Here is a 14,319-nt window from a genome sequence, read left to right as displayed (position 1 = left end):
ATAATTTTAAGTGAATGTGTCCTAAGAATTGTAGTTTTCGGTTTGAAACATCAAACATTGTCACTTTGGATCTAAATCTGGACCTACAAAATTATACCAATGGATATTGTAGTAATAAAATAACTCATATTGTTTTTCTGAAGTTACAAGTAGTCTTCTCTTCCTTAGGAGACCTATCTACCTTACATGATCCGCAGCAAGCTGAAGTTACTGCTTCAAGGGGAGGCTGACCAGTCCCTGCTGACATTTATTGATGAGGCTGTGAACAAGGAGGTTCAGAAGGCTCTTATTGAGCTGCATTATAGTCAGGAATTGAGTCTTCTTTACATCTTACAAGATGATGTTGATAGAGCCAAATATTATATTGAAAATTGCATTCAGATTTTTATGCAGGTAATACAGATACACCCATCTAAAATGTACCATTTCTGTGATACTTTTAAGTCCATAAACTCATGAACAAAAAAAATCAACACACAAAAAGTTTCTTCTAAAATCTTTTCACTTTGTCCTTTGTCTTAATGCATTTTTTTAAATTTTATTTTTTATTTTTTTAAAATTTACATCAGTTAGCATCTAGTGCAACAATGATTTCAGGAGGAGATTCCTTAAGCCCCTTCCCCATTTAGCCCATCCCCCTCCCACAACCCCTCCAGTAACCCTCAGTTTGTTCTCCATTATTTATGAGTCTCTTCTGTTTTGTCCCCCTCCCTGTTATTATATTATTTTTGTTTCCCTTCCTTTATGTGCATCTGTTTTGTCTCTTAAAGTCCTCATATGAGTGAAGTCACATGATTTTTGTCTTTCTCTGGCTAATTTCACTTAGCATAATACCCTCTAGTTCCATCCACGTAGTTGCAAATGGCTTAATGCATTTTTAGTCCCTTTTGGTTTTCTGTTTAAGAAGTTCTTTTTTTGTTTGTTTTTTTGTTTTTGGCTTTTCCTTGGGTTTTATTTTTTTCTTCCAAGATTTTGTTTAAATTCAAGTTACTTAACACATAGGGTTGTGCTGTTAAAGAACACTTGAGAGTAGACTTTTCATCTAGAGTGGCTGAATGGAAGTTTGGTTGCTTTGTGGAGGGTATGAACTAATCTTCCCTGATCATTTTCCACCATTATACCTTCTTTCCTTTTTGCTTTTATGAGAATCTTCTGATATTTGGTTTTAAAGTCAGTGTCTTCATAGAGCCTATTAATTAACATTTATCATTGGCTGATATTGATCATAGAAGCATATTCATTCAGTATCGTTATTTTAAAAAATTTTTTGAATTTGCTTAATAGAGGAAGTTTATTGGAGAAGAAGGAGTTGGCTTCTGTAGTTGGCAGTTTTACTTTATAGGATGTTGTGATTTTTAAAAACTGGTGGTCAATAGAGGCAACAGTAGCCCAGTTGTATTGATTTTATTGACTTCATTGAGCCAAAATGTGATTAAAAACCTGAATTATTTAAAAAATTTTGAACCGTTTGTTAATTGCTTCTATGAGCTAATTATTAACTATTCTGAGACACATTTTTGTAATTGATGTAAGGTAGTTGCTGTATTTCATGTTTTAGGGAACTGTATTAAAATTTAAAGTAGGAAATTGATTTAAAAACAATGTTAAATATCTTTTTTCTAGAATTACTCAAGTATTGACGTTCTCTTACACAGAAGTAGACTCACCAAAGTGCAGTCTGTACAAACTATTATAGAAATTCAGGAGTTCATCAGTTTTATAAGCAAACAAGGTAATTTTTTTAGACTACCTTTTTTTCTTTTATACTTATGGAAAGGTTTTGGTATGATTATTTTGCTTAGTGAAAGTGAAACATGTACTGAATGTGTGGGTTAGAAAATACTTTGAGTTCATGCTGCAAATACATATTTTGAGGTCATTGAAATAAATGTTTAAGATGGACAAGCACTATTCTAGGCACTGGGGATGCAAAGCCAAATAAAACATATTGCCTAGCTTGAAGAAGCTTTCAGAAGAGTGGGGTAATCCCCACACGATATTGGGGCGCCTGGGTGGCACAGTCGGTTAAGCGTCCGACTTCAGCCAGGTCACGATCTCGCGGTCCGTGAGTTCGAGCCCCGCGTCAGGCTCTGGGCTGATGGCTCGGAGCCTGGAGCCTGTTTCCGATTCTGTGTCTCCCTCTCTCTCTGCCCCTCCCCCGTTCATGCTCTGTCTCTCTCTGTCCCCAAAATAAATAAAAAACGTTGAAAAAAAAATTTTTTTAAATAAATAAATAAATAACTTACCTAAGCTAATATGTGAAAGATTCAGATTTTGAACCCAGGACTGTCTGATTTAAGCTTATGCTCTTAACCACTACTTTCCCACCAACAGAAAGAAACTAAAGCTTTAAGCATTATCAGTGTGAAATTTAAATTTCCTGAGGGTTGTCATGAATCTCTTGAGTCCCGATTGCTTTGGTTACTATTATTACCATGTAACCTTGTACAGGTACCAAGGTCGGAGGCAGTATTTCGTCATTCAACACAATGATGCGTCTCCGGCTTAAGTGATGAAAATTCACAAAAATTGCATAAACTAAGACTATAATATAAGTATCCCTATGCTGATTCAGATCAGATTTTGCCAACAAGAAAATTGGCTGCAGCCCTATGAAAGGATTTCAGGTTTCGATCCTTTATAGATTTTGGAATTGTAGATGAAAGACTGTGGATCTGTGCTAAATGTAAAAATTGTGTATGTTTATTTCCCCATTTTTACTCTGTGTCTTAAGAAATTGAGTTGTAATAACCTATATTAGGTTTACTATGGTAACTTTGTATTCCTGTTGTGAAAGACAAAACAAAAATGTTTAATTTGGTCAAGAAATTTGAATTAAGTTTTTATTTACTAATGGCAGCCCTACTTTGTAAGTTGCTCTTATCATTGAGCTGTGGATATAGCCATCTTCTAATATTTTTAGGTAATTTATCATCTCAAGCTCCCCTTAGGAGACTTCTAAAAACCTGGACAAACAGATACCCTGATGCTACAATGGATCCAATGAACATCTGGGATGACATCATCACAAATCGGTAAGATGTGATCTCTTTTTTTTTTTTAATGTTTATTTATTTTTGAGAGAGAGACAGAGTGTGAGTGGGGGAGGGCAGAGAGAAAGGGAGACAGAATGTCTGACGCAGGCTCCAGGCTCTGAGCTGTCAGCACAGAGCCTGATGCGGGGCTCGAACCCACAAACCATGAGATCATGACCTGAGCCGAAGTCGAACGCTTAACGCACTGAGCCACCCAGGCGCCCCAAGATGTGATCTTTTTGAACTGAATGTGGATTTTTACGAAATTGCCAGAATGGTTTGTCTCCAAAATGGGTGTTTAGGAAAATGTGGGGTGTGAGCCTAGTAGTGTATAGATCAGGCTCATCTTGCTGATTTCTCGTGTAAATTGTTCTCATACAGCTCTCCATGTCAGCAGTGTGTCCTTTGTCCCAGCTTATCCCCTGCCAGGGAATTGCTGCCCACTGACATTGAATTCATCGTGTGCTGGGAGGTTGATTGTGAACACACTGTTGGCAGTGAGAGAAAGCAGGGGAGCAGCGGGGGCAGTGGTCCACCTGCTTCTGTCTCAGGGCCAAATGTTAGCAACTGAAATGGCAGCAAAGAAAACACTGCTTCGTGATTTGTTACTATTCTATTATAATTTGGATTTTTGGCACTCGTGCCTTCTACCTCCTGACTCTTATTTCATAACTGTATGTATCACTTTACCAGATTTGAGATCATTTTCATACGCTCAGCTTTTCCTTGCCCTGTGGAAACCCAGGTAATCCCTGAGGCAGATACTAGCCATGTATTTCAGAGATAAGGCACCAGAATCAGAGAGGTCTTGAATTATTTTGTGCAAGTATGCACAGGAAGTGGGACTCAAGGACTGTGGCCCCGTGTGGTGTTCTTGCCATTATATCCTATTTCCTCTGCTACTACAGGTGTTTGGTTTGGTTTGGTTTGGTTTTTGCTTTTTATTTTTTGTACTTCTTTTTTTTTACTCTTTATTTTGAGGTAAGTTCTTATCTGTAGAAAAGTTGAAAGAAAAGTAGAACTCCCATGAACGGCGTACTTTTTACGCAGTCCAATGTTTTCAAACATTTTTAACATGTTGCCACATTAGCTTTTTTATTTTCTCTCCCCACACATACATAATTATGTTCTGAACCATTTGAAGTTAAGGTATACATATATGTGTCTCTTTATCAGTGTGCATTTCCTAAGAGAGTATTGTTTTATATAACACCAGTACAATAATAACTTCACTGTTTTCTTTTTTAATACAGCCCCAATTTCAGTTTTGTCAGTTGTCCCATTAGTGTCCTTTAAAGCATTTTCTCCCCTTCTAAGACGATATCCAGCCCATAATCTCATATTGCATTTAATCGATATGTCTTTCTGGCCTCTTAATCTGGAACACTTTCCTAGCCATCTTTTATGACATTGACATTTTAGAGAAATGTTCCTCAGGTTGCATTTGTATATTCTCACGGTTAGGTTCAGGTGGTACATCCATAGTTAAAATACTACTTAAGTGAAATATTTTCAGGGTATTACATCTAGAAGCAGGATGTACATGCGCTTTTTACTGGTAATAGTAATTTTGATTGCCTGGTTAAAATATTGTCTGGTCTTTCACACGAAAAGATGCTCAATGTTAGTGATCATCAGGAAAATACAAATCAAAACTAAAGTGAGATCCTACCTCACACTTGTCAGAATGCTAAAGTCAACAACGCAAGAAACAACAGGGGCTAGTGAGGATGTGGAGAAAGGGGAACTCTATTACACTGTAGGTAACACACTGCAAACTGGTGCAGCCGCTCTGGAAGGCAGTATGAAGGTTCCTAAAAAAGTTAAAAATGGGGCACCTGGGTGGCTCAGTTGGTTGAGTGTCCAACTTCGGCTCAGGTCATGATCTCATGGTTCATGGGTTCAAGTCCCCCAGCAAGCTCTGTACTGACAACTCAAGAGCCTGGAGCCTGTTTCATATTCTGTGTCTCCCTCACTCTCTGTCCCATCCCGCTCGTGCTGTGTCTCTCTGTCTCTCTCTCTCAAAAATAAAACATTAAAAAAATTATTTAATAAATTAATTAAATAATAAAAATAGAACTGTCCTACAACCCAGCAGTTGCACTACTAGTATTTACCAAAAGGATACAAAAATAGTGATTCGATGGGGCACATGCACCTCAGTGTTTATAGCAGCACTATCAATAATAGCCAAATTATGGAAACAGCTCAAGTATCCATCAACTGATGAATGGATAAAGAAGATGTGGTATATATATACACAATAGACTCAGCCATAATAAGAATGAAATTTGCAACAATATGGATGGAGCTAGAAGGTATTATTATGCTAAGCTAAAGAAGTCAGTCAGAGAAATACAAATACAAATGATTTCACTCATACATGAAATTTAAGAAACAAAACAAATGATCAAAGGGGAAAAAAAAGAGGCAAACCTCTCAAACAGACTCTTAACTATTGAGAACAAACTGAATTACCAGAGGGGGTGGTGGGGGGAGCAGGGCATGGGTGAAATAGGTGATGGGGATTGAGGAGGGCACCTGGCTTGATGAGCATGGGGTGTTGTATGGAGGTGTTGAATCACTATATTGTGCACCTGACACTAACATAACACCGTATGTTAACTAACTGGAATTAAAGTACAAACTTAAAATACATACATACGTACATACATACATAATAAAAAATGAGAACTCAGAAAAAATATTATCTGGTGTTCAGTGTATAATGCCTGTTTTTGTTTTAAGCCTGTTTTTTTTTTCTTTGCCACTAATAAAAAGGGTGGGAGAAGCTTTGAAACATGCATATATCCTGCTTCTCCTAAGACTTAGCCCTCTGTATTTTGTATCTGTGGATGACTTTTAGCCCAAACCAGTCTTAACAATGATAGTTGCAAGGTGATGATTTTCTAACTCCAGCCCTTGTTCCATATTTATCAGAATACATCTTAGTGTAAGGAAGAGCCTTCCCTTCTCCATCTATTTGTTTATTCATTTACTTGAATTTTAGTTATCAATACAGAATCATGTATTCCAGTTTTATTTAATGGAATGTAATCTGTTGCTGTTCTTACTTATCTCATGTTCAAATTGTCTCAGATTTGCCCAGCCGGAGCCCCTTCAAACTGACAGTACAGGCACATCTTGCAAAATTATTCTGCATTTTTTCTAGCAATGTTATAGTCTTAGTTCTTACATTAGGTCTATGATCTAAAGGAAGATAATATTTGTAGATGGTATGATGTGGGGGTACATATTCTGATGGCTTTTTTTGTATGGCTGTCTGGTTGTTTAGTCCCATTTGTTCAAAAGTCTTTTCATAATTGAATTGCCTTGGCACCTTTTTTGAAAATCAGTGACCATATATGTGTGGGTCTGGTTTTGAATGCTCTGTGCTATTCCTTATTTATATATACATACATTTTTTTTTCATGTATCAAACTGTCCTCATTACTGTTGCTTTAAAATAGTCTTGAATCAGATAGGATGTGTACTCCAATTTTTTCTTTATGAAAATTGCTTTGTCTATTTTAGGTTATTTGTATTTATATGTACATTTTTAGAATCTGCTTGTCAATTTTATGTATTTATTTTGAGAGAGAACAAAAGCACGCATGCACAGTAGAGGAACAGAGACGGGAGAGACAGGATCCAAAGCAAGCTCCATGCTGTCAGCGCAGAGCTCAGTGCAGGGCTCAAACTCATGAACCATGAGATCATGACCTGAGCTGAAATGAAGAGTCAGACACTTAACCTACTGAGCCACTCAGGTGCCCCTCTCCTTGTCCATTGCTGCCAAAAACAAAAACTCAGAGTCTGGGATTTTATTTTCACTATAGAGCAAGTTTGGGAGTTGCCATCTGGACAATATAGAGTTCTCTAATATGTATATAGTTCTTCCATTTATCTAGGTTTATTTATTTAGGTTTCTTTTCTTTCTCTTTTTCTTTCTTTCTTTTTTTTTTTTTCTCTGTATTTAAGAGTCTGTTTTTGGGGCGCCTGGGTGGCTCAGTCGGTTAAGCGTCCGACTTCGGCTCAGGTCATGATCTCACAGTTCGTGAGTTCAAGCCCCACGTCGGGCTCTGTGCTGACAGCTCGGAGCCTGGAGCCTGTTTCAGATTCTGTATCTCCCTTTCTCTCTGCCCCTCCCCTGCTCATGCTCTGTCTCTCTCTGTCTCAAAAATAAATAAACATTAAAAAAAAAATTAAAAAAAAAAAAAGTCTGTTTTTGGTCTGGTTTTTCCTTTGTTCATTTGTTTTGTTCTTTAAATTCCACATATGAGTAAAATCATATGGTATTTGTCTTTCTCTGTTTATTTCACTTAGCATTATACTCTCTAGGTCCATCCCTTTTGTTGCAAATGGCAAGATCTCATTCTTTTTTATGGCTGAATAATATTCATTCCATTATGTGTATATGTGTGTGCATGTGCGCACACACACGCACACACCACATCTTTATCCATTCATCTATCAGTGGACACTTGGGTTGCTTCCATAGCTTGGCTATTATAAATAATGCTACAATAAACATAGAGGTGCATATATCTTTTCAAATTAGTGTTTTCATTTTCTTCAGATAGATACCCAGTAGTGAAGTTGCTGGATCACATGGAAGCTGTATTTTTAATTTTTTGAGGAACCTCCATACTGTTTTCCACAGTGACTACACCAATTTACATTCCCACCAACAATACATGAGGGTTTCTTTTTCTCCACATTATCACCAATGCTTGTTATTTCTTGTCTTTTTTATTTTAGCCATTCTAACAGGTATAAGGTAATATCTCATTGTGTTTTTTTTTTTTAATGTTTACTTTTGAGAGAGAGAGAGAGAAAGCATGAGCAGGGGAGGCACAGAGAGAGGGAGACACGGAATCCAAAGTAGGCTCCAGGCTCCAAGCTGTCAGCCCAGAGCCTGACGCAGAGCTCAAACTCATGAGCTGTGAGATCGTGACCTGAGCCAAAGTCAGATGCTTAACTGAGTGAGCCACTCAGGTGCCCCTCTCATGGTTTTGATTTGCATTTCCCTGATGATGAGTGATGTTGAGTATCTTTTCCTATGTTGGCCATCTGTGTGTCTTCTTGGGAAAAATGTCTATTCAGGTCCTACTCCCATTTTAAAAATCAGATCATTTGCTGTTTTGGTGTTGAATTGTATAAGCTCTTATATATTTTGAGTATTAACTCCTTATTGGATATATCATTTGCAAACATATTCTCCCATTCAGTAGGTTGCCTCTTAGTTTTATTGATTGTTTCCTTTGCTGTGCGAAACCTTTTTATTTTGGTGTAGTTCCAGCAGTTTATTTTTTCTTTTGTTTCCCTTGCCAGAGGAGACATATCTAGAAAAATGTTTCTGTGGCTGTTGTAGGAGATATTACTGCCTATGTTTTCTTCTGGGAGTTTTATGGTTTCAGGTCTCACATTTAGGTCTTTAATCCATTTTGAGTTGATTTTTGTGTATGGTATTAGAAAGTGGTCCAGTTTCATTCTTTTGCATGTAGCTGACCAGTTTTCTCAGCACCATTTGTTGAAGAGACTGTCTTTAACCCATTGTATATTCTTGCCTCCTTTGTCATAGGCTAATTGACCATATGATAAGTGTGAGTTTATTTCTGGACTTACTGTTCTGTTCCATTGATCTGTGTGTCTTTTTTTGTGTCAGTATGAACTTGCTTTGATTACTACAGCTTTGTAGTATGGCTTGAAATCTGGGATTGTGATAACTCCACCTTTGTTCTTTCTCAAGGTTTTGAATATTTGGGGTCTTTTGTGGTTCTACAACACATCTTAGTGTTATTTTCCTAGTTCTGTGAAACATGTTGGTATTTAGATAGGAATTGCATTAAATCTGTAGATTGCTTTGGGTAGTATAGGGATTATAGCAATTTTGTTTCTTCTAAGCCATGAACATGGAATATCTTCCATTAGTTTGTGTCATATTCATTTTTTTTAATCAGTGTTTTATAGTTTTCCGAGTAAAGATCTTTCACTGTTTTGGTTAAGTTTATTCCTAGGCATTTTACTCCTTTTGATGCAATTGTAAACAGGATTGTTTCTGTAACTTCTCTTTCTACTACTTCATTATTAGTGTATAGAAACACAACAGGTTTCTGTATATTAATTTTGTTTCCTACAGCTTTACTGAATTTTTTTACTAAATTTTTACTAAATACTGCTGAGAGGGTTTTTTTGATGACATCTTTATGGTTTTCTATATATGTGTCATGTCTTCTGCAAATAGTGAAAGTTTTACTTCTTTAATTGCAATGACTTTTTTTTTTTATGGATGTGTTGGGTGTCTTGTTACATTCATTCCTAGGTATTTTATGTTTTTCAGTACCCTTCCAATTATTTGCTGTTCATATTTTCTGAAAGTTTTGTTTTGTTTTAGCATGCATGGGTGTTGAATTTTGTCAAATGCTTTTTCCTGCATCTGTTTGATCATGTGCCTTAGGTATGTCTACAGTTTTGTTCACATCCACTGGTTACTTATTGATTCTCTGTCTGGATGATCTGCCCATTTTTGAAAGTGAGACATTAAAGTCTCCAACTATTATTGTCTTGCTGATTTTTCCATTTAGTATTTGCTTTATATATTTAGATGCTTCAATGTTAGGTGCATAAATATTTATAATTATTACATCTTCTTATAGGATTGACCACTTTATCATTATATAATGACCTTTTTACCGTTTTTAGCTTAAGGTGTATTTTTATTATTTATTTATTTATTATTTATTTATTTATTTATTGTTTGTTTGTTTGTTTTTTTATTTATTGCTACCATTTGCTTGAAATCTTTTTCCATGCCCTCACTCTCAGTCAGTGTTGTCTTTATTTTTTTTTAATTAATTAATTAACCTTTTTTTAAACTTATATCCAAGTTAGTTACCATACAGTGGAACAATGATTTCAGGAGTAGATTCCTTAATGCCCCTTTCCCATTTAGCCCATCCCTCCCTTCCATAACCCCTCTAGTAACCCTCTGTTTGTTTTCTATATTTAAGAGTCTCTTATGTTTTGTCCCCCTCCCTGTTTTTATATTGTTTTTGCTTTCCTTCCCTTATGTTCATCTGTTTTGTATCTTAAATTCCTCATATGAGTGAAGTCATATGATATTTGTCTTTCTCTCACTGAGTAATTTCACTTAGCATAATACCCTCTAATTCCATCCACATAGTTGCATATGGCAAGATTTTATTCTTTTTGATTACCGAGTAACACTCCATTGTATATAGAGACCACATCTTCTTTATCCATTCATCTATCGATGGACATTTGGGCTCTTTCCATACTTTGGCTAATGTTGACAGAGCTGCTATAAACATTGGGGTGCATGTGCCCCTTTGAAACAGCATACCTGTATCCCTTGGATCAATACCTAGTAGTGCAATTGCTGGGTTGTAGGGTAGTTCTATTTTTAATTTTTTGAGGAATCTCCATACTGTTTTCCAGAGTGGCTGCACCAGTCTGCATTGCCACCAGCAGCACAGAAGAGATCCTTTTTCTCCACATCCTCGCCAACATCTGTTGTTCTGGAGTTGTTAATGTTAGCCGTTCTCAGTGTTGTCTTTAAAGCTAATGTAAATCTCTTAGTCACATATTGGATTTTTGTTTATTTTATCCATTCAGCTGTTCTGTCTTTTGATTGGAGAATTTTATCCATTTACATTTAAAGCAATTATTGATAGGTAAGGACTTATTTTTGCCATTTTGTTGTCTGGCAGTTTTGTAGATCTATTGTTCCTTGCTTCTTGCTGTCTTTTCTGATTTGATGACTGTTTGTACTGGTATACTTTGACTTCTTTATCATGATCTTTTATGTACTTACTAAGGCCTTTCCTTTGTGGTTACTATGAGGCTCACATAAAATAGCTTATAACACCTTAGTATAAGCTGATAACAACTTTACTGCAATAGCATTTTTAAACTTTATGTTTTTACTTCCCCATGCCCCTCACATATTAGATTGCTGATGTTACAATTTATTGTTTTTTATGTTGTGTATCTAATAGCAGATTCTTGTAGTCAAGGTTATTCTTAATACATTTGTTTTTTAACCTTTAAACTAGCATTAATAGTGAATTATGCACTGTCATTACCATATTAGAGAAACTGACTTGGGCTACATATTTACCATTAACAGTGAGCTTTGTACTAACTTCATATGTTCTCATATTAATTAGCAGTGGTTTACTGCTGCTTGAAAACTCCCTTTATCATTTCTTATAAGCAAGATCTAGTGGTGATGAACTCCCTTAACTTTTGATGGTTCAGGAAGTCTTTATTTCTGAAGGACAGTTTTGCCAGGTATAGTAATCTTTGGTGACAGTTTTTGTTTCTTTGCTTTTTAAATTTTTTAAAAATGTTTATTCATTTTTGAGAGAGAGAAAGAGAGAGACAGAGTGTGAGCAGGGAGGGGCAGAGAGAGGGGGAGACATAGAATTCGAAGCAGACTCCAGGCTCTGAGCTGACAGCACAGAGCCCAACTGGGGCTTGAGCTCATAAACCGCAAGATCATGACATGAGCCAAAGTCAGACACTTAACCAACTGAGCCACCCAGGTGCCCTGATATGCTTTTCTTTCACTATTTTGAATATATCATCTCATTCTCTTCTGGCCTGAAAAGTTTATTTTCAGAACTCCACCTCTAGTCTTATGGAGGTTACTTTGTATGTGATGTGTCACTTTTCTCTTGTTGCTTTCAAAAGTCTTTGTCTTTGACTTTTGACAATTGAATTATAATGTGTCTTGTGTGGCTTGGTTTGGATTCAACCTGTTTAGGGTTCTTTGGGCCTCATTAATCTGGAAATCCATTTCTCTGCCCAGTTTTGAGAAGTTTTCAGCCATTTTTATTTTAAATATACTTTATGTCCCTTTTCTCCTAGGATTCCCGTAGTGGGTATTATTGTTTCATTTATGTTGTCCCATAGACTCTCTTCACTCATTCTGTTTTTTATTTTATTTTATTTTATTTTATTTTATTTTATTTTATTTTTACTTATTTTTATTTATTTATTATTTATTCATTTATTTTTGGTCCTCTCACTGGATCATTTCACTGATTATTTCTTCTGCCCAGTTGAGTCTGCTTTTGAAGATTTCTATTGAATTCTTCAATTCAGTCATAGAATTCTTCAGTTCTAGGATTACTGGTTTTTTGTTTTGTTTTATGGTTTCTATTTTTTTGTCGTTGTTGAACTTCTTATTCATACATTTGTTTTCCTAATTTCGTTTAATTGTCTGTGTCTGTGTTCTTCTGGCTCACTAAATTTCTATAAAAGTATTTTGAATTCTTTTCCTGATGCTTCATAGATCTCCATATCTTTATTGTCATTCATTTAGCTTTATTATTTTCCTTTTATTGTTTTCCTCTATCTGAGGATACCTTTATTTCACTTTTTTTATTTTCTGTGGATATGAAATTCTGGGTGGATCCCTCCTTCCTCCTCAGCAGTATCATTTGGCCTTCATGTTTCTGAAAAGAAAGTCATGATTAATCAAATTGTTGTTCCCCTGTGTTTAATCTATCATACTTTTTGACTGGTTTCAAGATTTTTGTTCATTATCATTGGTAATCAACAGTTTGATTATGATATGTTTAGGTGTAGTTTCCTTTGAAGTTACCTACTTAAGGTTCACTGAGCTTCTCAAATCTACATTTTTGTCACTAAATGTGGGGCTTTTTGGTTATTGTTTCTTCAAATACTTCTGCTATAATTTTTCTGTCTTTGTAGGGTGCCCATTACACATATATTATACTTTTTGACATTGTCCCTCATGTCCCTGAAGCTCCGTTCATTTTTTTGTTCAATCTTTTTTCTCTTTATTCTTCAGATTAAATCATTTCTTTTGAACTGTTTTCAAAGTCACTGTCATTTTCCTGTATTTTCTTAATTCCTCTCTAAGTCAGTGTAGTGAATCTTTTATTAATTAGTGGATTTTGGGGTTGTAAAATTTACATTTGTCTTTTTTTCATACTTTCTACTGAGATAGCTGCCTTTTCATTATTCATGGTTTTGTTTTGCTCTCTTGGAGCATCATTAAAATAGCTGCTTGATCATTCCAGTGTATGGGTCATCTCAGAGTTGACATCTGTTGTCTGTCTTTTTCACTGACAATGGATACATTTTCCTGGTTCTTTGTATAGCAACTAATTTTGGATCTAGAAATTGTTAATATTATCTTGTGTATACTCTAATCCCTTTTATAATTCCCAGGAATAACTGCTTTAGCAAGCTATCAGTGCAGTTAGATTTGGCCAGTGGACTCTGTCTTGCCTTCTTGATTCACATCTCAGTTGAGTACTCAAGTCTTTTCTTCACTGTCTCCAGTCAGTGTTGAACATGCATACTTCAGGAGGCAGGCTGAAACTTGTATGGCTTCATATACAGAATTAGAGGATTCTCACTGCAGCCTTTGGTCTGCCTAGGCTCCCTTCTAGGTTTCTCTGGGCACAATACAGCAGGGCTCCTGTCAGAATCTTAGTCACTCAGGCTACCATAGCCCTCAGCAGCTAAGGTTATCCTCAAGGCAAAACCGGAAAAAGAAAGAGAAAACCAGAAACTCATCCAAATGGCAGCACCTTCTCCTAGCTTTGACTTCCCTGCCCACGCTGTATTTACTTTCCATGACTTCAGGTGGTTGTATTTGGTATTTTATCTAGAGCTTTAATTATCAGCAGAAAGGTGGTCTGTAAGATGTTTACATTGCCATGTAAGAGGGGGACTCTTGTTACTTGTGGAAAGATGGTTCTCTCCCTGGTTCCATCCTCCCCAGTCTGATAGAACAACATGTCATACACCACAGCATTTGTCTGCCTTTTTAAATTTGTTTCCTCTATCGGAACTTCCTTACCTCCTCTAATACCTGAAATCGAAATCGAAAAATACCTGGCTATTTTTCAAAGCCCAGGAAAAAGTCCATCTCACTTTGTGAAAACGTATCCACCTCCCCTTTTTGCCACCTCACTCCTCCATTTCTGAGAGCCCAGAGCACTTGACTCATTCTGATAGTGTAACATTCATGTTTCATTCATAAATTATTTCCTCAAATGTTTATCAACTTTTACTTACACAACTTTTGCTTGTTTATTCTTTCAACTAAAACCAGTGAAAGCTTAAAAAGCAGTAGCAACTAGGGGCGCCTGGGTGGCTCAGTCAGTTAAGCCTCCGACTCCAGCTCAGGTCATGATCTCGCAGGTCATGAGTTAGAGCCCCACATCAGGCTCTGTGCTGACAGCTCAGAGCCTGGAGCCTGCTTCAGATTCTGTGTCTC

At 36.3% G+C, this 14,319-nt stretch overlaps 1 protein-coding gene across 2 annotated transcripts in view; it reads left to right on the top strand.

The window, feature by feature from the left end:
• PRKDC (protein kinase, DNA-activated, catalytic subunit) overlaps positions 1–14,319 on the top strand; it is a 219,433-nt gene that overhangs the window by 159,109 nt on the left and 46,005 nt on the right. For both annotated transcript variants that reach the window (XM_058698565.1, XM_058698566.1), the window contains 3 exons: positions 169–393; positions 1,624–1,732; positions 2,924–3,035. In XM_058698565.1, coding sequence (XP_058554548.1) covers positions 169–393; positions 1,624–1,732; positions 2,924–3,035 — 446 coding nt within the window. The remainder of the gene's footprint in view (positions 1–168; positions 394–1,623; positions 1,733–2,923; positions 3,036–14,319) is intronic.

This window comes from Neofelis nebulosa, chromosome 14, assembly GCF_028018385.1.
Source record: "Neofelis nebulosa isolate mNeoNeb1 chromosome 14, mNeoNeb1.pri, whole genome shotgun sequence".
In the NCBI taxonomy this organism is placed as follows: Eukaryota; Metazoa; Chordata; class Mammalia; order Carnivora; family Felidae; genus Neofelis; species Neofelis nebulosa.
The sequence above is the reverse complement of the archived record's forward strand: the minus strand, read 5'-3'. Positions and strand labels throughout refer to the sequence as shown.